General features: G+C 52.2%; 2 protein-coding genes across 3 annotated transcripts; both read left to right on the top strand.

Moving 5' to 3' along the window:
* Window positions 1-1,304: 1,304 nt before the first annotated feature.
* On the top strand, window positions 1,305-6,954 carry PIGT (phosphatidylinositol glycan anchor biosynthesis class T). Of its 2 annotated transcripts, none has more exons than XM_053992600.1 (12): window positions 1,305-1,678; window positions 2,098-2,275; window positions 3,195-3,322; window positions 3,789-3,889; window positions 4,047-4,133; window positions 4,386-4,473; window positions 4,548-4,645; window positions 4,922-5,087; window positions 5,209-5,377; window positions 5,807-6,073; window positions 6,192-6,275; window positions 6,408-6,954. In XM_053992600.1, exons 1-12 carry the CDS (start codon window positions 1,489-1,491, stop codon window positions 6,658-6,660), a joined length of 1,809 nt encoding a protein of 602 aa, XP_053848575.1. In that variant the 5' UTR covers window positions 1,305-1,488; the 3' UTR covers window positions 6,661-6,954. The 2 variants fall into 2 exon arrangements, with proteins under 2 accessions (XP_053848575.1, XP_053848574.1); XM_053992599.1 differs by having other exon boundaries at window positions 1,472-1,678; window positions 5,177-5,377; window positions 5,908-6,073.
* Window positions 6,955-9,650: 2,696 nt separating this feature from the next.
* Window positions 9,651-17,395, top strand: BLCAP (BLCAP apoptosis inducing factor). The gene is made up of 2 exons (XM_053993174.1): window positions 9,651-9,824; window positions 15,771-17,395. Exon 2 carries the CDS (start codon window positions 15,856-15,858, stop codon window positions 16,117-16,119), a length of 264 nt encoding a protein of 87 aa, XP_053849149.1. The 5' UTR covers window positions 9,651-9,824; window positions 15,771-15,855; the 3' UTR covers window positions 16,120-17,395.
* Window positions 17,396-21,636: the final 4,241 nt, after the last annotated feature.

Below are 21,636 nucleotides of genomic sequence, written 5' to 3'. Positions count from 1 at the left end.
CATGGGGCCACTTTACAGCCCACTGTGCTTGGTGCCTGCAGGCCAGGCCAAGAGGAGCTGGGCACAAAGCTGGCCACAGGCCCCTTGCCACCATCAGTGCCCCTGCATCAGCACAGCCGTGGTCACCACGGGCAAAGGAGCCTGGGAGATAAGCAACAGAAGCCAGGGAATGCTCCTCATCCCGGCTGCTTCCCAGGGGGTGTTGAGACATTACTGCACTGTTCCTGTGCCAACCAACACTGTGTGGGACCAGCTGGAGTGCCCCGTATCTGAGTGCAGCATGAACGTGTTGCATGTGCTGCCTTAAGCTGGGAAATTGACCAAGAAAAAAGGGCCAGGCTTCATGACTATTCAGGTTGTAGCACAGGGACCTCCCTACCTAGGTATAGGGTACTTAACAGCTCTGGATAGACGTTTTTACCTTTAATTTGGCTGATCACTTCCAAAATGCATCTAAACCTTTATTACCTACCAGTATCCGGTTGCAAGGAGTTGCCCAGTGTAAAAAAAACCCAACAAAATGAACAATATTATGCAAATTATGCAAATATGACCTTTTTTTTTTTTTTCTGGGCATGCTGACTTTCTGGTTTTACGTGATGTCACTAATTAGCAAGAGGAGAAAAAAGAGATATAAAGTAACTTCTTATTCTTCACAAATACTGAATCACATTGTCAGTTCCAAGTTAACGTTGCATGAGGACCTTAGATCTCAGCAAGTAAGTGGGTAAACAACAAGGTACAGCAGCTGGTGAGTGGCAACCACACGTTGCTATAATTTCTATGCTTATTTCCTACTGGAGCAAATCATCACCACACTCAAATCATCACCGGGAGAACAGGAGATGCTGTGAGCTCCATCGGACCGTCACCGCCGGCGCTGCCTTGCTGGGGCTGCCGTTCCCTTCCCCCGGCGGCGGCCCCGGGCTGGCGGGTGTGGAAGCTCCCGGCTGGCTCTGCACCCGGAGATACGCGCTGCCCTCCGGCAAGGCGACGAGGAGCGAGGGAGAGCCGCCAGCCGCGGGAAGAGCTGACAAGTGGAAGTCACCCGGGGACAGGCACGGCCCTCGCAGCGTCCTGGGACACAGCCAGGCCCCGCAGGGAACCAGCCAAGCTGAGACGGCGCCAGGGTTTCCCCTGCAGCACCAATTTCAAAGTGGCGGAAGGGAGCCCTCGGAGAGCCCCTCTCACACCACCAGGGTGGGCCGCGACCACCCCTGTGGGTCCTTTCCGACGCAGAATATTCTGCGGTTCTGTGAAAGCGCTGCCGCTCGCTCCTGGGCTGGGGGCAGGCGCAGGCCCGGCCAGGCTGGCGCTTGTCCCCGCGGAGGCTCCAGGCTCGCTCCGTTCAGCAGCTCCCGGGGCCAGGCCGGGACAGTCCCGCGGCCCGGGCGCACACGGCGTCTCCATGGCAACCCCGGAAGCGCCGCCATTGACGGCGCGGGCGGAAGCGGAAGCGGCGCGGGGCGGGGCGGGGCGGGCGGTGGGATGGCGGCGGCGGCGTTGCTGCTGCTGCTGCTGGCGGCGGCAAGGCCCGGGCCCGGGCGGGCGGACGCGGGGCGGGAGCGGCGGGACGCGCTGCGGGAGGAGCTGCTGCTGAGCCCGCTGCCCACCGGCGATGTGGCCGCCACCTTCCAGTTCCGCACGCGCTGGGACGCGGACCTGCAGCGGGGCGCAGGTAGGGCGGGCCCGGCTTGGGCGGACCGCGCCGCTATTGGCTGGCCCGGGGGCGGACCGCGCCGCTATTGGCTGGCCCGGGGGCGGACCGCGCCGCTATTGGCTGGGGCGGTGCGCAGGGGCGGGGCTATCGCGGAGGGATCGCGCGACGTGATGGTTTGCCTCGAGCGATGACATCACTGGTGCGAGTGACGTCAGAGGCGGGGTGAGGTGAGCAGGGACAGGGCATGGCGGGGCTGTGGGGACGGAGCATTGCGGTGACATCACACGAGGGGGCTCGGGGCCGTGACGCAAGCGGGCTGTGTGCGATGGCGCAAGCAGAGGCAGTGCTGGGGTGATGTCATGTTTGGGCAGGCCCTGGTGTGATGTCAGGGGAGGCGATCGGGGGATGAGATGGGCAGGGACTAACGCTGCCCACAGTCTCTCACTACAGGCTCTTCCCGAAGGCGCTGGGGCGGCTGGTGGCAGCGCTGGGCGTGCGGGAGCTCCACCTCGCGCTCACCCAGGGCTTCTGGCGCACCCGGTACTGGGGGCAGCCGCCCCTCCAGGCACCCGCTGGCGCTGAGCTCTGGGTCTGGTTCCAGCCCACGGTCACCGAGTAGGTACCCCAGCCATGGATCTGTCCCTCTGGGTCCCCTCTGTGGCCACTGCTCCCAGGAACTGTTGCTCGCCTCTCCTGAGGCAGCCACGGTGTGTGAGTGGGGTTGAAAAATGTCTGCTGGAAAGAAGAGCCCAGAAGTAGCTCTAAAAAACCCACAGAACATACCCCATCTGTTCACAGCACAGGATGTGGTGCTGAGGGCAAATCCTTGTTCACTAGAGGCCCAAGTAATTCCCCTGTGGGCTCTGTGATGACAAGCACTTAGCGGTGGCACAGAGAGAAATAACACTGATGTAACCAAGCAGTGGGTGTGTGTGTCATTGGGAGAAAACAGCATGGGGGATGAGGGTTCAGAGTGGATTACTGCGCTAATACAATGGGGCTATATCTTGACCTCTCATCCATGACTCACTTCCTTTGACTCCCATCCAATACCTGTCACCATCTCCCTTAGCACACCACCCCTGTTCAAGCTGCAGCAGCCCTGAGGGGACTCACAGAGCTCTTTCCTCCCTGCAAGTGTCCCATTCCTTGTCTGCTGGTCGGGTCAGCCTTTGGAGCTGCACCAAGGCATTGCTTTGGGTCTCACAGCCCCTTCCCCATTCACATACATCACCTCCTGCATGCTCCCTGTTCCCCTGGCCTCTCTCCTCTCATACCAGCTGTGCCCACCACCATGTCCCTTGGCTGTGTGACGCCTGTGAGTCCCTGCTGTGTGTCCTTCAAATCTGATGTGTCAGAATAAAATACCAAGAGAGCTGGGGAGTGCCAGCCCAGCAGTCTCTCTGCACACTTCATGCAGCTTCGATAACCCAGTGTGGTCACCCCGCTGTATTTTCTGAATGTTACTGACTTAACACTTGTTGTTTCAAGGACTTGAGCTGCTGAGTAATCTCTGGTGTCTGTTCTCACACAGTGTTGACAAAGCCTGGAAAGAACTGAGTAACATCCTTTCGGGAATATTCTGTGCTTCTCTCAACTTCATTGACTCGACCAACACAGTGATTCCAACAGCATCCTTCAAACCCCTGGGTTTAGCCAATGGTGAGCCTGGCTCTGCCCTCTCACTCTTGCCTCTCACTTCAGTTCTGCCCTGTGCTACTACCAGCATTCCAAGTGCAGGTGCTGCAACAGCTCTGGGTCTGGGTGTGTACAACAGCATCTGTTAACCTCTTCCTGGAAGGACTTGGCTTGGATTTAAACAGAAGAAACCCACAAGTAGTACATGGCAGATGCTCCCAGGCCGTTATCTGTCTCTACGAAAAGTGTTTTATGAAACAGTGAGGGCTACACGATGTAAGGCACTGACAAAAAAAGATCTGCTAGGATATATCCTTACCCATTCTTTCCAATCACTCCGAACAGAGTGGGATCTTCTGGTGGAGCTCACGGCATTTCAAGCATACTGAAAGGGTGGTGGGGTGTGGGGTACACTGGGGGTGGAACAGATCTGCTGCTGTGCTCATGCCTGTAGCAATCCCAGCCAGCTGACCTCCCTCTCCCTGCCCAGGGACGGATCACCATCTCCTGCGTTACGCTGTCCTGCCCCGGGAAGTCGTCTGCACAGAGAACCTCACCCCTTGGAAGAAGCTGCTGCCATGTGGCTCAAAGGTAAAGACAAGTCCTGCTGCCTAATTGGGCCACTCCTGATGGACCTGGGCTCCCAGCAGCAATCTGGGAGCATGCACTGGGAAGTTCCCTCAGGGCCTTTCTCTCAGTGGGAGCAGAGGACAGGGCAGGGGCTGAGTTTCTCCTTTGTTCCCTGCAGGCTGGGCTCGCTGTGCTGCTGAAGGCTGAGCGCTTGTTCCACAGCAGCTACCACTCCCAGGCAGTGCACATCCGCCCCATCTGCAGGGTGAGTGCTGGGCTCAGCTCCCTCCCTGAACCCCCCAAGAGAAAATCCAAACCCCCCCCCCGTCACATTGCAAGGTATCACACTGGTTTGCCCAGCTACCAGTGACGGGTTCACTGTGTCTAACACAGCTGTCATCCTGCTTCTCTGGTAACCCCAAGGGAAATCTTACAGTTGTGGTGGAGTTCCAGCTCCATCCTGGTGTCTTCCCCCTCCAGAAGGTGTATCAGAGCCGCTTGTCTCTTTCTTGTCCAGGATGCCTCCTGCCTGGCTCTGTCCTGGGAGCTCAGACAGACCCTCACTGTGGTCTTTGACTTCTTTTCCAGTGGCCAAGGAAAGAAAGGTAAGCTTGGTGGCTGTGCTCGAGTGCTCCCAGCCTGTAGCACTTGACCTGCCACCTGACCTTGCTTCCCACAGACTGGTCCCTCTTTAAGATGTTCTCTCGCACGCTGACTGACACGTGTCCTCTGGCATCACAGAGCAAAGTCTACGTTGACATTTCCCCTAAGAACAAGGTAAGCTCATGGGCCAGAAAGCATGCCCTGCTCCCTCAGGTCAGCCACTTCATGTGGCTCTGAAACATCCTCACCTCCAACCTCTGCATGGCCTGGCCTCTCAGGGCTAACAAGGGAGGTGATTTCCTTGCTCTGAGCAGGGCTGAGGGGATGAGCCTGGTGGTGTTAGCAAGAGCACGGAGCTGGCTGTTGGGTGGCAAAGCTCAGGGCTACCTGGAGGGACTTTGCCCAGTGCTGCCAGTTTCTTCAAGGTCACGGTCCATTTGCTTTCCTCAGGAAAAGGAGCTACTGGAAGTGTCCCCCCCTCCAACATCAGTACACGAAGCTATTGTCCAGGGAGACAAGAAAACCTATGCTGTCTATGATCTGCTGAGCCCCTCGCTCTTCAACACATCTCGCAGCCTCAATGTGCAGCTGAAGTGGAAGCGGCCCCAAGACAGCTGTGAGTGAGCAGAACTTCACTTCATCTGCACCACTAGCCAGGGCTCCAGGGCTGAAAATCACCCCACTCCTGTCCTTCCTCTTCCACAGCGGAAATGCCCATTCCCACACTCCATGCTCAGCGTTATGTGGGGGGGTACGGGCTGCAGACCGGGGAGATCTGCACCCTGATCTACAACACGCACCCCTACCGAGCCTTCCCCGTGATCCTGCTGGAGACTGTGCCCTGGTACCTGCGGCTCTACGTGCACACCCTGACTATCATCACCAAAGGGAAGGAAAACAAGCCAAGTAAGTGAACTCTCCAAGCAGCACATGCCACCCAATTCCCTTGGCGTGAGCAGCTCATTCCAAAGATGGTTTAGTCCCTCCCTCAGGCCCCAGTGATCACTGGGAAATTGGATTGTGAAACAAAACATTTTAAGATGTTTTCCTAGCCCCAAGTTCAGTGCTCACAGCAGATGAGACCATTAAGTCTCTTTTATTTATAAGAGGCACATGGATGGTGTTTCATAATCCAACAAGGCTTTAAACCAACATGAATTATTTTTGTAGCACAGGAAGCTCAGTTTAAAACGGATGATTGGCTTTTATTTTGTACCTTCCCTTATGAATACCTGACTGTCATGGGTTAGTAGCTTTAAAGAACAGCTAAATTTAGCTTTAACACATGCTTTTTGCTATGTGTACATCTTCACTTGCCCAGAAAACCTCTCTCAGGACAGTGGAAGCAGGAGCACCCACCTCATGGGAGATGTCCAGGCAATGTGAGATTGGACAAGGTTCCCCTGGTGCCATTGCTGAAATCTCTTTGGGGTTAGGTTACATCCACTACCAGCCAGCCCAGGACCGGAGACGGCCTCACCTCTTGGAAATGCTGATCCAACTGCCAGCCAACTCTGTCACCAAGATCACAATCCAGTTTGAGAGGGCCTTACTGAAGTGGACAGAGTACCCACCTGACCCCAATCACGGCTTTTATGTCGGGTAATGACATTCCTCAGCTCTTCATCTCTTTCTGGGCTTTGCATAAGACTTACTGCCCAGGTCTCTGGAGATGTCTTTCCTGTCAGGACTGACACTGGCGTGTTCTTTGTGCCCTTAGTTCATCTGTGCTCAGTGCCCTGGTGCCCAGTGTCACTGCAATGAAGGACGTGGATGTGGAGCAGAGCCCTCTCTTCACCTCACTGTGAGTGTGCTGGTGCTGGGAAGCGAGGCTGTGCCACAACCTGTGGGCTGTGCCTGCTCTCATCCTCTCTGGTGAGCACAAAGCACTGGTCCTGTGCAGGCTGACTCTGCCTTTCCTTCTTCCACTCTCCAGGTTTCCTTCCTCCGATGGTTCCAGCTATTTTGTGCGCCTGTACACGGAGCCACTGCTGGTGAACCTGCCAACACCAGACTTCAGCATGCCCTACAATGTCATCTGCCTCACCTGCACCGTGGTGGCCGTGTGCTACGGCTCCTTCTACAACCTGCTGACCAGAACGTTCCATGTGGAGGAGCCCAGCCGGGGCGGGCTGGCCAAGCGGCTGGCCAACGTCATCCGAAAATTCAGAGGGGTACCCCCACTCTGAGAGGAGCCAGGGCAGCCAGCACTACCTGCTGGGCTCTGTGGGGAGACAGACAGCAGAGCACTGCTGCCTCTTGTCTTGCTGGAAGCAGCTTGTTCTGTTTTGCTGCTGGGAACTCTCTTTGGGATCCAATAAGCCGAGAGATCACTTCCATTGCTAAGATGGGAAATGGCTCTAAGCCCATTGACTACTGAACTGCACTGCTGTGGGACTGGGAAAAGTAAAAGACTTCTGTTTGGGAGAGGTGTAACTTACATGCTGGGAATGGTTGCTGGAAGTAAACTGGAGTGTTTTGTATGTTTGTGCTGCTCCTGGTTGGTTTTGTTTTCTCAGCTCATGGGCAGAGTTGACCCTCTAAGACTGTGAGCTGCCAAGTCTGTAGCACACTGCCTGGATCAGCTGGGATTTGATGCAGGCAGGACCAGGCAAGGGGGTTTGATCTGCAGAAAAGAGAGGGATTCATCTGCTCTAACATCTCACCTTTCACAGTTGCCATGTTTCACATATATGTGTCCTGTCACACTTGGCCACATTGGAGCCAGTTTGCAAATTAATTATTGGGCACAGTGTATGTCTGCCCCCTCACCAACAGCAAGGGTTTATTTTCTGTCACAGGAAAAACCTTCTCTTGCTCACAGCTTCTATTTGGAGGATTTTGAAACCCTCCACCTGCTCACCTCTCTGCCACAGCACAAGATTCTCCTCTGCACCCACAGTGTCCCTGGAGCTTTGGGGAGCCTTGGCTCAGCAGACCCCAAGTGCTGAGCTGCAGCCAGCCCTGGGCTGGGAATGCAGGAACACTGGCACCACTGTGCTTCTCAGTTATTTTCTCAAAATTCAAATTACCACCTTGTGGTTCACACAGGGCAGCGGGAGGTCAGTGGTGGTGCTGCTTGGCCTCTGACAGTGCTGCTTTCAGGGGTACGCCCTCTTCATCTCAGATGTGGCTTTTGTGATTGCAACAGACACTGCTTACAGCCAGCTAAACAAAGGACAGGGAAATCACTGGAAGAAATACTCCCCAGAACCAAAGCAGAGCACAGCCAGAGGTCCTTTAAAAGCTTCTGCTTGAACAGAAAGGCCATAAAACCCCCATGGCCTCCTGTCCTGCACAGAACAAGCTGTTCCCACTAGCTTGGGATTACCTTTCCCTTCCATGCCAGAGGTGCTTTTTACTCTGCAGCTCCTTACAGATCCACTCCACTGGATGGCTCCATGCAGCCTGCAAAGCCTGCTGAAATACGAGTTTTGGACCATCCCTCTCTGTTCCTGCCTGCTGAAAATGATGCCACGGGGCTGGGAGCTCACAGCCCTGCCAGCCAGGCTTCAAGTGCAAAATGAAATTTCTTTATAGAAAGCCAGAACTACAACCAAAACCCAAGCGAGCAGACAGCTCCCACAGCAATCTGAGGCATGAGGGTTCACATTGCAGTTTGCAAAAGGATTTGCAGACCTCAAGTTGTGTCAGGTTGGATCCAGTATCAATCCTGCAGACTGCAACCAGCAGCATGTGCTGGAGCAGCTCAGAACAGCCCAGTTCTCCGGGTGAAGCCTGCTTGCTGCTGGTGTTGGGTGGGGTCCTGAAAGTCCCCTGAGTGCCATGGGAATCATCAGCTGGCATCTAGTAGTTATTTTTACTATGAACCATCAGAGCTGGCATCAGCCAAAGGCTTTAGGGCCACTCCTATGCAGTGCCATAAACCAGGAATTTTAAACACCCCATAAAGAGGTCAGCCCAGAATAATGTCAGAGCAGAGGGAAACTATGCTGGGCTGGACACACGCTTGTTGGGCCATTGGGAGAGCAGATCTTATCATAACTATCAGAAATGCACAGGCCAGCCAAGTGGAAAACTGTGGGAAATGTGGGTGGCCCTGCAACTGTGGCTGGGTGGGTTTTAAATGGTTGTGAAAATGCCAGATCTTGTTCTTTGGGGTTTTTGTTTTTCCTGGACTATTTTTTTTTTCTTTCCCTTGGGTTACTCAGTGCAGGACAGACATGGAGCTCCCCGAGGCAAGTCAGGGGAGGGCTGTGAAGATGACATCTCTCTTATAAGGAAAAGCTGAGGGAGCTGGGGCTGTTGAGGCTGGAGGAGAGACGATTGAGAGGGGAGCTTATCAATGCCTGTGAGCAGCTGCAGGAAGGGTGTTCTGAGCATGGAGCCAGGCTCTCCCCGGTGGTGCTGAACAGTGGGATCAGGTAACATCAGGTCCCACCTGAACATGAAGACCTTTACTGCATGGGTGACTGGAACAGGCTGCCACGGAGATATCCCCGTGCCCCTGCACACGATCCAGAGCACTGTGCTCGAGGGGACCCAGCGGGGCAGGGGGGCGCAGGGATGGCCTGCAGTGCTCCCTGCCCTGCCCAGCCCCGCTGTCCTCCGTGGCTCTGAGGCAGCGCAGCACAAGGTGCAGTGGAGCGTGCAAACACAATTTAATAATAACCACAGAATATGCTGCGTTGGAAGGGCCCCCTCAGGATGCCCGAGTCCAGCTCCTGACCCTGCACAGGACACCCCAGCAGTCCCACCCTGTGCCTGAGAGCGGTGTCCAAACGCTCCTAGAACTCAGAGAGGCTCAGAGCTGTGACCACTGCCATGGGGAGCCTGTTCCAGTGCCCAACCACGCTCTGGGTGAAAATCCTTTTCTAGTATCCAGCCTAACCCTCCCCGGATAGCTTCAGGCCATTCCCTCGCTCCTGTCACTGGTCATGAGAGCCAAGCGATCGGAGCTGCCCCTCGTGAGGAAGCTGTAAGCAGCGCGCTGAGGTCTCCCCCTTAGTCTCCCCTTCTCCAGGCTGAACAGCCCAAGCGTAGCTCACTTCAAGAACCCATAAAGACAAAAATCTTTTCACAAAACGAGAATCCGGCCGAGGCCGGCTCCCAGCGCCGCCCTCCCGTGCGCAGGCGCAGCGCCGTCCGCGCAGGCGCAGCACCCGCCGCGCTCCGCTCCCGCCGCGCGGGGCTGCCCGGACCCGCCTGAGGAGCGGCCGCTGCCCGCGCCCCCGCCCCGCCGGCGGAGCCGCAGCGCACCGGGGCCGGCAGCGCTCCCGGGGACAGCCGCCCGGCCGCCTGGGCAGCGGGGCGTCCCCCGGCTCCCGGGAGGCCTCTCCCTCCTTCCTAAGGGCGGCCCCGGGAGGGCGGCGTGAGGCGGCGGCACCGCGCGGTGAGTACGGGCCGGAGAGCGGCCGGGGCCCAGCCGGCGGAGCGGGGGAACGCTGCGAGCTTCGGGGGTCGGGGGGGGAAAGCGGGAGGTTTCCCTGCCTCGAGGAGCCCCGCGCTCGTAGCCCTGCGTGCGCCGGGATGGAACAGGCTTCAACCGACCCTGAGCTCGGTGCCAGCATGGAAATAACAGCACTGTGTGTGCCCTCCCCTCCCTTCCTTCTGCTCTCGGCCACGAACCTCTCGTAGCTCTCGTTAGCGCCTTCTGAAAGGAAACCCGGGCCCGTTTCTCCCCAGGGCAGCACAATGCTCTGACGAGCTTTTGTCCAGGCAGCTGGACTGGGATGGGCCTTGTGGGTCCCTTCCAGCCCGGGATATTCTGTGATAGTTTATGAATACAGCGCTCTGCAGCGGCATCCTCCCCGAGCACCCGTACATGCTTTGAGCCAGCTACAAAGTGAGTTTACAAGCTGTTCTGTCATACGAACATTGCTCGTGACATCCCAAACGTGCAAGTGCAAGAGAAGAGGAGAAACAAGCTCTTGAACGCAGTTCACAACATGCTCATGCTGAACTCTCCCATACTTCCCTGGTACCGAAACATTTCAATGGACCTTGCAAGTACTGTCATACTGTCGTAGTGCAGTAACCTTTGTCTTTCCAAACTGTAGGTCATAACTCCTCACAGCTGCTCAAACAGCATTTTTGCCTTTCCTGATCTGAGATGCAGAAAACTCACCTTTATCAGGCTGTATTTGGACCTCTGAAGCCTGCTGAAGGCACAAAAGGTAGATAAGAGGTCCAAATTAAAGCTACTTTTCTCAGGGTGCTTGGAATGGGCCTGGAAGTTGTGATCTTTGGCAGTTAAAGGTAGAAGGTGGGAATGAGGACCTCTGAAAATGAATGAATTAGTACAAATGAAAGTAGTAATACTTCAGATGACAACTGTGACTGCTGACATCTCTTCCCATCACAGAGCTGGCTGACTTAAGCTTCTGCTTCTCTGATTCCTGATGATTTCCAGGCCCATTCCAAGCACTCTGAGAAAAACAATTAGTTTTAGTTGGGATGTCTCCTGTGCCTTCCTGTTCATGGGTGGAAAAGGATTCACTCTGGTGCTGTGAGGGCATTGCAGTCCAAATGGAGTGGACATGCCTCTGGACAAAAGCTCATCCATCCCCCATCAGGAATGAAGCTCAGAGGGCAGCTTTGGAAGTGGTGAAAAGAGTGGTTCAACAGAGAGCCTCCACTTTTCACCAAGTGAATTGCTTTGGCTTGTGTCTAGCTTGAGAAATCAGCACTAACCCCAAGTCTTGGTTAGGAAAGGATTTGTTGCTCTTTTTGGAAACTGTTGTGATTACATTGCACCATTTCTGAGTCTACATCAAGTGTCCAAGGCATGATCCAAGACTAGGGTAAGGCCTTTGCCAGAAAGTATAGACTCACTCTTTCCAGCTGAGTCATACCAGCAGATAAAGCTTTTAAAAAAATTGAAATAATAGTGGCAAGGCTAAAAAAAACCCTAGAGAAGTTAATCCCTGCTGCAAATTTAGGTCTTAAAGTTTGAGCAGTTCTTGGGTTTACGACAGAGGGTTGGCATCTGGGAAGCTGGTCTGCTGTTGCTTTTCTTAGCTGAACTCTTCAAACTTGTCACTTGATAGTTCTTCACGTCTCTTTTTGTCCCAGTGGTTTAGATGTGTATTTTTCAGCAGCTGTTTTGGGTGCTGTGTGATACTTGAGTTGGTTTGAACACACGCTGGCAGTGTGAAGGACTGCCCACACACATCAGTTAGTATTTGTGGCAGGGTTTTTGATTTAAACCATTTTGAGCAGACAGGTGAGCATTGTAGGTAAGAAACACATCCCTGAGGCTTCCTATTTGGTGTATGTGCACTGGATAACTTGAGAGACTTTTATCTAACCAGTGTGGCTTTTCATCACAAGCAGAGACCTCAGCTTTTGGGAAAGGGGGAGGATGATACCAGCACACCCCAACAAAAAGGTTACTCAGTGTTTTATTGCAGACCTTTCAGCTCTCAGCCTGGGAAAGTCTTTCTGTAGCATCTGCTGGGGGAGTTCTTTGTGGACAGCACTGGCTTAAAGGCTGCCTTTGTAAGGTCTGAGCAAGCTTACCCTGGAAGTGCTTAGGGAAATCTGGCTGATTATTCTCCCCTTCCAGGGTAAATGGACTGTTAAAGAATTCAAATGTTCTTGAGAAAGATACAGACTTGGTATTGACATACTGATGTGTCAAACCTGTGGTGTAGGAACATCTCTCAGTGTGTTAATTGCTGACTTAGTTTGTAGAATATGAAGGAACAGCTGGCTAGCTCCTCAGATGGATTTATTCCAAAATGTGACTGATCCATTGCAAAGCAGTGCACTGTGCTACTCACTCTAGACCTGTCATAATTGAAATTTTGTTTCTGCTTGGGAAAGGTCTGCTGCTGCCTTTGCACTGGAATTCCAAAATCCTTTGCACAAACATACACCAGTAGGACCTGAATGTTTTTGGGAGGGAAGATGACAGCCAGGAGGGCTGGGAATGCAATGGAAGCCAGCTAATAACATGTGGAAAAGCATTGGTGCTTGCTTATTAAGGGGGTGTGCAGGGAACCTCCTCTGGCTGCTCCTCTGCCTGCAGGAACTGGTAGGAGGAGGCTCTGGCAGCACGTGGAGATCAGGCTGGGCCACAGTGGGAGCATCACCAGCTCTGCTGCTGAGGGGTCTGAAGTGAGTTCAAGTGGCTCCAAGAGCTGTGGTGAGCTGAAAGGAGGAAGTGGGAAGGAGCTATCAGGTAAACATGAGTGGCCACCAAATCAGGTGACATGAGGAGCAGCACAGGAGCAGGTTTGGGGATAGCAGGACACTGGGCTGGCTGAGGCAGGAGATGAGTCAGGCAGGGGAGAACATGAGCAGCTAGTTGAGGGAAAACAGGATGCAGTTGTGAAACCAGTTCTGTTGGGTGACAGGTTATTATTTGCTCTGGAACATTTGGCTTGGATTGTGACGAGGGGACAAAGAAAACTAGGTAGGAATCTTTAATTTGTAATTTTCACCTTGCTTGAGAAACCAGGCAAAACCAAATATTGTTGTGGCTTTCAGAAGGATCTGCCTGTCCTGGGCATGAAGGAGAATGTTCCCTGCTCAGTGAAGAGCTGATAGCAGGAGGTGCTGTTTCTCTTGGATCAATAGAGTGTAAAGAGAACTCAGCCTCAATGCCAGCTCTACAGAGAGTCTCTAGTGAAGAGCACATATCTTACTGGTGGAAAGTCCCTTGAGGGACACAGAGCTGTAGCAGCCTCCAGTAGTAAGTACTTGGTCTAGGATCAGCTGTGGGATACAGCAAAGGGTCCTCAGCCTTTAACTGGTTGGTAGTGAAGGGAGACGTGAGAATAAAAGCAAGCTGACTACGGATACAAAGAGCAGCTGTTTGAATGGCTGCATTTGGCAGAAATCCAAGAGGTTTGTAGGTTGAAGGGCATTGGCATTGAAACTTCATAGTAAAAATAACTACTATTAAATGGTTCTTTATTCTGCAGTGGTTGTATTGATTGCTACAAACAACTGGTTCTTGCAGGAAATACTAGTATTTAAAAATGAGTAACTTGTTGTGAGATGGCTTTGTGTTTGTAGGAACTGCACAAGTAAAGCTTAGACACTTAAAATCAACTCAGTATTTAGTGTTATTGTTAAGAGCATTGTAGGAGCGAGGAGGCCAGACTATGAAATACAAAGTGTAGCTAAAACACAAATTATAATTATTTTCTAACTGTAGTCAGTTGTAAAGTTGGGGGTTAAAGGCTCAATACTGACACATGACCCTATTAAAGCTGAGAGATTTGTGACATTAGTTCTGAAAAATTCTAGTTCTTTGTTTCAACCTTGTGCTACTTAACAGACACATTCTTTACCCATTTCTTTACTCTAGAGACAGAAAACCCAAAGCAAAGTAGGCACTTTAAAGTTTCGAGAACAGGTGACACAAATTGCCACAGAAGTCGAGCTGATGCAACTTAGGGCTGGATCTAGCAAAAACATAACATGATATTTAAGCAGTGATTTTTAATGCTCGGTGTTTGGAGCACTTGTGAGAAAAAAAAATGCAGGAAACTTCAAGAAGGGAACATTTCAGGAGGATTAAGGCAGCTGCAGATCATTGATTTAGTAAAACTTGCTGCATTCAAAGCAATCTGAACTGGAAAGTTGGGTGATGGGGTTTAATTCCCTTCCTGTTCAAATATTTGTTGTTAGATCTTTTTCTCTCCGTTCTTCCCCTTGGAAAAAAATTCTCTAGTACTTCTGTGGTATTGTTTACTCCAGAGACATCTGAGCAATTCACAAAGGCAAGCAGACAGCATGTTTTGTTATGAAATGAGTAATAGCTAATTCCAGTTTACAGATGGGGAAAAGGCTTGGGACTAGACTTGACCTTAAAGAAACAAGTGAGTGACCTACCTAAAACAGGACTAACACTGGGGGTTTTATTCCTATGACTTGCCTTTATCTGTATTGCAGCATAAAATAACTTTTTCCTTACTCTTTGGCTACTGAGCTGTAGCTTAGTTTTACTAATTGAACTCCAGCTGCTCTCTCTGCTGGAGAACACTCCCTTGCAGGAGCACCAGCACAATGTACTTCCCCACATAATGTTTGTGCTGGTGGGGATGTTTGCCTGCATTTTCCTGCTAACATTAAAGTAAAATAGATCGTGCTGCTCAGGATGGCAGCATTTCCTGCTGCTGACAGCAGAGCCCATTGCTACCTGCGAGACAAGTCTGACCTCAGTGTTCTTTTGGAAGAGAATCTCGTGTGGTTTTCTCTTGGCTTTTCTCTGCAATCCCTCATTCTCCCTCCCTTTGCCAGGAAATCCCTTCTCCTGCCGACAGGAGCCAGTGGAATGTGCTGTTTGTTTACATTCTCACTCCTTCATCCTACTAACCTTCCCACCCCCCAGCTGTAATCCTAACAGGCTCGGCTGAGCCTTTCATCCTTCTGAGGGAGCACTGCTCCATTGAGTAATTGCAGATATGAGGCTTTCTGCAAGGAGCTGTCCCCACCAGACTTTTCTTGGGGGTGAGGCATTTATTGTTTTTAAAGCCATTTGAAATTCTTGAAGGGGTTTGTAGTGCTTCAAAGGAAAAAACGAAGCACACACTTAATGTCATTGCTAAAGGTAGGAGCAGGTTTTCTGGACTTGTAGTGAGCTGCCATCTCTGCCTAGGAAAGCCCTTAAAGCTCAGTTTCCAGAGGGTTTTATAATAATCCAAGTGAGGAAATCCTGTGCTTACAGCACTTATGGAAATTGCCATTTTGAGCTTGTCCCCCCCCATTTGGTCTATTCACATACTTTATCTTATCTGACTTTAGCTGTTTGGCAAGGATTATAAATCTTTAAGCTGGGACTGTCCTCCCCTTTGTTTTACAGCCTGGATGCTGCTAGGGCTTTCCTGGGTAGCTTGATGTGTAGCTGGAAGACTTTATTGTTTGTGTGCAGAACAATTCCTTATACTAATGCTTCCTTAGCATTTCTCTGTAGCACCAAATAATGATTACCCTTCAATTGCATTTCTTTATATCATCTCTCAAGCCTTTGGACTGTGTTGGATTGATGTGTGTAGGGAAGGCTGTGGCAGCTTGTTTCCCATTTCCACCTCTCCCTTTCTGTTCCTGCGCTGTGCTAAAAAGGTCTCACTTGTTAGCCTGGATGAAGGCCTGAGGAACAGAGGACACAGGATACACTTCCATACCAGCATTAGCTGATCCTGTCCCCAGCTGGGTGGTTCAGAAAGCAGGAAGCTTTCTACCAGCTCCAAGACACACTAGAATTTAGTATTGGGAGTTCAACCATCAGCATATGATGCTTGGAATAAATGAAGCTTTAGAAGAATGTCAGTTGATTTTTTTCCCTGCATTTCTCTGAGAGTCTGACATTTTCTTCTCCCTACAGAGCAGCCTGCCCTCCGGAAGAGTTGCTGGAGCCTGTTCTGGAGCACTTCTGACTGCTACTGCCAGCGAGGCCCCAGCCAGCCACGATGTACTGCCTTCAGTGGTTACTACCTGTCCTGCTCATACCCAAGCCCCTCAACCCAGCATTGTGGTTCAGTCACTCAATGTTCATGGGATTCTACCTGCTCAGTTTTCTCCTGGAACGGAAACCTTGCACAATTTGTGCCTTGGTCTTCCTGGCAGCTCTATTCCTCATCTGCTACAGCTGCTGGGGGAACTGCTTCTTGTATCACTGCACAGGATCCCAGTTGCCAGAATCAGCTCATGATCCCAATATAGTGGGCACCTAGAAAATCATAATCTTCCAGTCTGCTGAGGGCTCTTATTTTGCTTTTTAAAAAAGGGGTGGGGCTGGGGAGGAGGGGGGTGTTGGGTGTGGGACTGGAGTAAGGACAACCTATTTCCTGTAACTGTGCGTGGACTGGAGTGGCAAATTCTTCCCACTCTGCCTGTGAAATTCAACTCGTTTACTGTGTGAACTCTGGCAGCACCACCTGCTTTTTTAGAAGCAGAAGTCTTTTTTTTTCCTTTCCCGTATCACCGGGAGCAGACACCAGCCCTCTCAACTGAGAACTGCTGGAAGCCTGAGCTGCTGGCCCCTGCCCAGCTGGGAGTGCTGGAGCTGTGTGTCACTTGTCTGCATTAGGCCATGGTGGTCTAACTCAGGGCTCTTGGCCCACTGATCCTGCTTGAATAGCTACAAGATTCTCTCAGTCTCTCTTTGTGGGGAGCCAGCCTTCCCACCTTGCTGATCAAGGGCGAGTGCAACAGCTCACAAATGGACTTGGCCAAAAGCTGCTGGAGCCAGAGGCAATTGAGTCATCTCCTCCTGCTCAGCCTGCCAAAGAGATGTGTGCACTGCCGAAGTGCTTTCTGAACTCTTTGCTCCAAGATCCCAGCCTGAAAGCCTCAGTTATGCGTTATGCTGCTGCTTTTATAAAGCCTGACAGGCAGTAGAGACTCTCTCTTCCCCTCCTACATGTCCCAGGTTTACCAAGGTATTGACTGTTGGGAGAAAGAACCAGCATGCTGCAAGACACAGGGTTTTGGAAGCCACTGTGAACTTTACCCTACAAAACTCATGCTAGCCTGAAAGGCTGGGTGTGGGCAGGGCAGGAGAGGATCCATGAGGTGGAGGCATGGCTTGAAGCAGTAAATGCTTCAGCCATTTTCAGAGATAATGGTTTTGGGCCAGAGGTGACAGAAGGTGCTGGTGCTACTGACTAGAGAAGGGCAGAGGCTGAAAAATGCCTGGTGTCTCCAGCTTCCCTGGCAGAAGGATGTCAAGAATCCAAGGTGCTGGTGGGTCAGGCCTACAGCCTGGGGCAGAGGTTGGTTTGTGAGAAGCCTTAGAGGTTGACACAAAACACTTACCTCTAAACTTTGAAGGTTTCCCTGCCCTTTGCCATCTGTTTGTCTTTCCTTCAGTCTTCTGGTGGAGAGCAGCAGAAGTGGTTGTTGCTGTCCTGAGGCAGTTCAAGCTATGAGGTTGTGAAACTTCCAGAGTATTGTTTGTTCATTGCACAGCTGTTCAAAATGTTTAATAAAGCTTTATAAACTTTGGTCTATGGCCTCCTGCCCAGCATGATGCATTGGCGGCTCATTGTGGATGCCTTAGCCCAGCAATCACGTGTCCCTGCATTGTTCTGTTCCCAGCACAGCAACCCCCAACAGTCTCCAGCAAGAGGCACAGCCTGTTTGCCCTGTAGCTCCCAGTACTGACTCCTCTTGACTGTTTAGGTTCACCATGGGCTGACTGGTAGCCAGACTGGCAATTCCTAAACAGCCTCATCATAACAAGAAGCACCTCCTGTGTCGTGTCTGCACTTATGTGACAGATTCCCCTTTTTCTTGCTGCTTAGGAAATTAAACCCCTGAGCTGTGTCCTGGAAGCCGCTAATCCCCAGCGCCGACAGTAAAAGTGTCTGCTGGGTGCCCACGTGGTGTAAGCCCATCCCATGACACCACATCACCCCAGCCTGTCCCTCTGCTCAGGGCAGCCCAGCTGCCACCAGCCATCCAGGAGGGCACACGTGCTGGTGTGAGCCCTTCCCCAGCCTTGGCCATGCCCCTGTGTAGAGTGGGAAGAGACCGACTGGGATCCAACAGTGCCCAGAAGCACCTGAGAGTGTTAAAGGGTGTGGGAGCTATGTTGCTGGCACTGAGACTGGCTTTATCCCTTGCTCTGAAGACCAGGTCCAAGCTGGAAAGAGTTCAGGGCATATTATTGTTTACATGATTAAAGAAAACCATGTGCCACATCAAAAATAGATGTGACAGCTCTGTCACCTGTCAGGCTGAGGGAAACCCCAGTAGCTGTCACATCAACTCAGGCATAAATAACAAATGGAAAGGAGAGGGGAGGGCACCCATGGCCAGCTGTGCTCTGAGCAACTTCTAAGTTTTAATGTATTTAAACTCATGCACCCTGTTCTGTCAAGAGAACACTTCTGTTGCTCACTAGCCAAGTTGCACTTCACAGCAATTTAAATAAATGCTAGCCACGAAGCCAGACTATGCTTTGGATGAGAGGAAGCCCTGGCTTTGTATGTGGGGTTCAAGACAAGGTACAGCTGCGGGCTCTTGCCTTGTATGAAACCCAGCTCATAAAAAGCACTTCAAAAGAGGGAGGCTGCAGGACGGCTTTCAATGGGTAAGAAGCTTCCCACCCCTACTGCAGAGAAGGAGCACTCTTTGATGTGCACACAGCACTCTCCAGCACACTCTCGTACCCTCCTTAGGGCCCTGAGATACCATCTTCATTGTAAAGATAGAAAAGTAAAGCAACTTGTCATGGTCAGACAGAAAGCCTCGGGCAGAAGGAGGAACCCAACCAAGTCTCACATCCCATGCTAATGCCTGGTTCATCCTCCATAAAGAGACTGAAAAACCAGCCTGTGACTGCAGAACAGGTCAAACCCGATGGCTTCTGAAAAGCAGCATCACAGCTTCCCTGCCTGTGCACCACAGATGGGGCTGAGCCTGGACAGACACAGCCAGAGTGCTCAGCCAGGCGTTTGCCAGCCACATGGAAAAATGCTCACACGAGATGTTCTGCCCTTCTCTGCCACATGAACAGTGGGGTGGCTCTGTCCCTGGGTATCCTGGGGGCACCGTGGTGTCTCTGTGTGGGGACCACACAGGTGGGCAGCTGCACCAGTGGCTTAAAGCAGTGGGATGTAGAGCACAACCACTGCTGTGCACGGCCCCACTGAGCCTGGACACTGCCCGCAAGTGTCACTTGACACTTTGGCACTGAGTGAGTGTCATCACCTTGCTGAATTACAGAGTGTCCATCTGCCTGATGCTCCCTGGATACAGGGAGCTGGAGCCTTAAGCTGTTCCTTTGTCTTTCTGTATGAGGGAGAGATAATTTTCTAGGTCACATAACAGAACAGTGACACAGCAGGGTCAATAAAGGAAAAAAAAAAACCAAAAAACAACCCAAAAGCCAGCCCAGGTTCCAATCCTTAGAAACAGAGATGCAGCTTGGCTGAGGCAGTCCTTGGACTCCTCAGTACAGCTTTAGGGTCCAGGGGCTTTTCATACTCCTCCTCAACCCTTCTCAGGGAGAGGGAGCATCCCCAGGATGAGCAGCTGGAATACCACAAGGCTTGCTTTATTTTTTTTTTTTTGAAGCTTTAGATCTGGCTGATATCCATGATAGCCCATCATCTTAGGATCTGATACTTGGCAGTTGAGCTGCCCAGCACTGCTCAGGGTGCAGGTAGGAATCAGCCTGCTCTCCCAGCATCTGCCTCATCCAGGGATCTTGCTGGGTGATTAGTGCCTCCTGCCTGGATTCTCTTCCTGCTCACCCTGAGACAAGCCCACAATGTGGCCTTACAAACAGCAGCAGCCAGAGGAAAGAGATTGATCCCATGGAGGAGCCATTTGGGCTGGAAGCACCCACCAGTGGGCTCAGGGAGGCAGCCAAGTCTGGAGGCACAGTCCCACTGACAATAGCACCAGCCTTGTCCCCTCATCCTGTCACCCAGGCTGGTCCAGCCAATCTCCTGAGCCAGGCAGACCACAAACATCACTGGGGGTCACAGGTAGCCCTGCCCTACAGCTTTTCTCTGACACCAGGTGGTTTCCCAGCCGTGGGAGGTAAGCTACAGTCAGGTAAGGACTTTAGCCCTCCCCCAGAGCCTGAAGATTACCCCTTGGCAACAGGGTTTTGCTACTCTTCCAGCAAAGGCAAATCCTCTGGTAGTAGGGCAAGGGAGGACAGATGGCTCAGGTGCCACCCAGATGAGATCCAAGTGACAACAGGCTGTGTCCTCCGAGTGAACACATGCTGGCAGCCTCCTGTCCATCCCTTGTTACCAGTGAGTAACAGGCACTGTGGGAGCTCTGGTGGCAGTGCCAGCAAAACCTGAGAGCCTGACACGGGGACAGTCCTGCTGTGAGCCAAACCTTTAACATACAGCACCCTGCTCCTGCCCCAGGAGATCTTCTGCTGCATTTAGGCTGTGGGAGAGACCCCAGACCCTCAGCACCACTTGGAATTTGCAGTTCAGGGCTGACCCTGTGTACTCAAAAGCATTTATCCTGTGGGAGCCAGGAGTCCACATTCTTGGGGAGTGCTACCACTGAGCTTTGGGTAAGTGAAGGGGATGCTCAAGTCAAACAACTCCTCCTCGCCATTTTAGAGCCCATTGCCAACACAAACTGCACAGCACAGGACCCCTGCCTCCTCACTAGGGCTGCTCAGGGGCAGCCACAGCCCCACCCCAATACCCTCTTAAGATGCTGCCACTGAGGCTGAGGACAGGACAGAGAGAAGAGGAAGCAAACAGTGCCATAGGAAGGGCTTCCAGGGCTTGGAAGTCCTGAATCCAGTCCCCTCATCCCCTGCACACAAACCACCTCAGTTCCCCTGCACCTCCCGAGGGTCAGGCTGGACAGCAGCACCCTGGCCTCCCCCAGCACCCATCTCCTCATCCATTTCACCCCCCATGGCCATCCCATTCTCAAACAGCAACACCAAAGGTGCAGATCTGAGGGCTGGAGGAGCCACGGCCACATTGCACGGAGACCAAGGGACCTGCACACACGAGATAATCCCTCATTCACTTAATTGTTTTAAAGACAAACAAAACATAAAGCATTAAACTTTTAAGGAGATAAGATTGAGTCACTTACCAGTCTGAGGAAGAGGGAGCAGCCAGACTCGGGGGCTTGGAGCACTAAAGCCACGCCAGGCTGTGGTGATGATGGTAGTGGTGAAGGAGCAGCAGCAGCATCCACTCTGAATTTAGAGAATGCTCTATGCCCTGCACTGTGCAGTTTGTCAATTACTTAATCACCGAGTGAGGGATCCCATTCAGCACCCACTAATTACCTTAACACAGCTGTCTTGTTTCTTAGAGTTGTTGATAAAGTACATTCTGCTGAAGGGAGGCTGCCCCTGTCCTGTCCTGTCCCCTCCAGCCCAGCCTGGGTGGCTTCACTCAGGGACACTGTGCCCCATGCCCTGGCTTCTGGCAGCACAAGCAGCACCCCTGCCCTGCCCTGTGCCACACAATGGCAGAGTGTCCCAGGCTGGGGGCACACAGAACACCCCTCAGGCCTGACTGCAATGATTGTGTCACTTGCTTTTCCTCCAGGACTGCTGGAGATGCCAGACATGGCCCTGATCCTGTGCTGAACCATGAACCTGTCTGGGGAATGGCTCCAGCGACACAGAAGCCCCACCAGACCCCAGAAGCATATTCCAAAAAAAGTGTCTGAGGCACCAGGAGCTTCACATGGGTACTGCACATGCTCCAGGCAGCATCAGCTCCTCTAACAGGGATGCTAAG

Source organism: Vidua macroura, chromosome 17, assembly GCF_024509145.1.
Source record: "Vidua macroura isolate BioBank_ID:100142 chromosome 17, ASM2450914v1, whole genome shotgun sequence".
NCBI classification, from domain to species: domain Eukaryota; kingdom Metazoa; phylum Chordata; class Aves; order Passeriformes; family Viduidae; genus Vidua; species Vidua macroura.
The sequence above is the reverse complement of the archived record's forward strand: the minus strand, read 5'-3'. Positions and strand labels throughout refer to the sequence as shown.

Coding starts and splice junctions, on each gene's coding strand:
- PIGT (XM_053992600.1), top strand. CDS start 1,489: ATGGCGGCGGCGGCGTTGCTGCTGCTGCTGCTGGCGGCGGCAAGGCCC. Junction 1,679..2,097: donor GGACCTGCAGCGGGGCGCAG/GTAGGGCGGGCC, acceptor CGCTGCCCACAG/TCTCTCACTACAGGCTCTTC. Junction 6,276..6,407: donor AGCCCTCTCTTCACCTCACT/GTGAGTGTGCTG, acceptor TCCACTCTCCAG/GTTTCCTTCCTCCGATGGTT.
- BLCAP (XM_053993174.1), top strand. CDS start 15,856: ATGTACTGCCTTCAGTGGTTACTACCTGTCCTGCTCATACCCAAGCCC.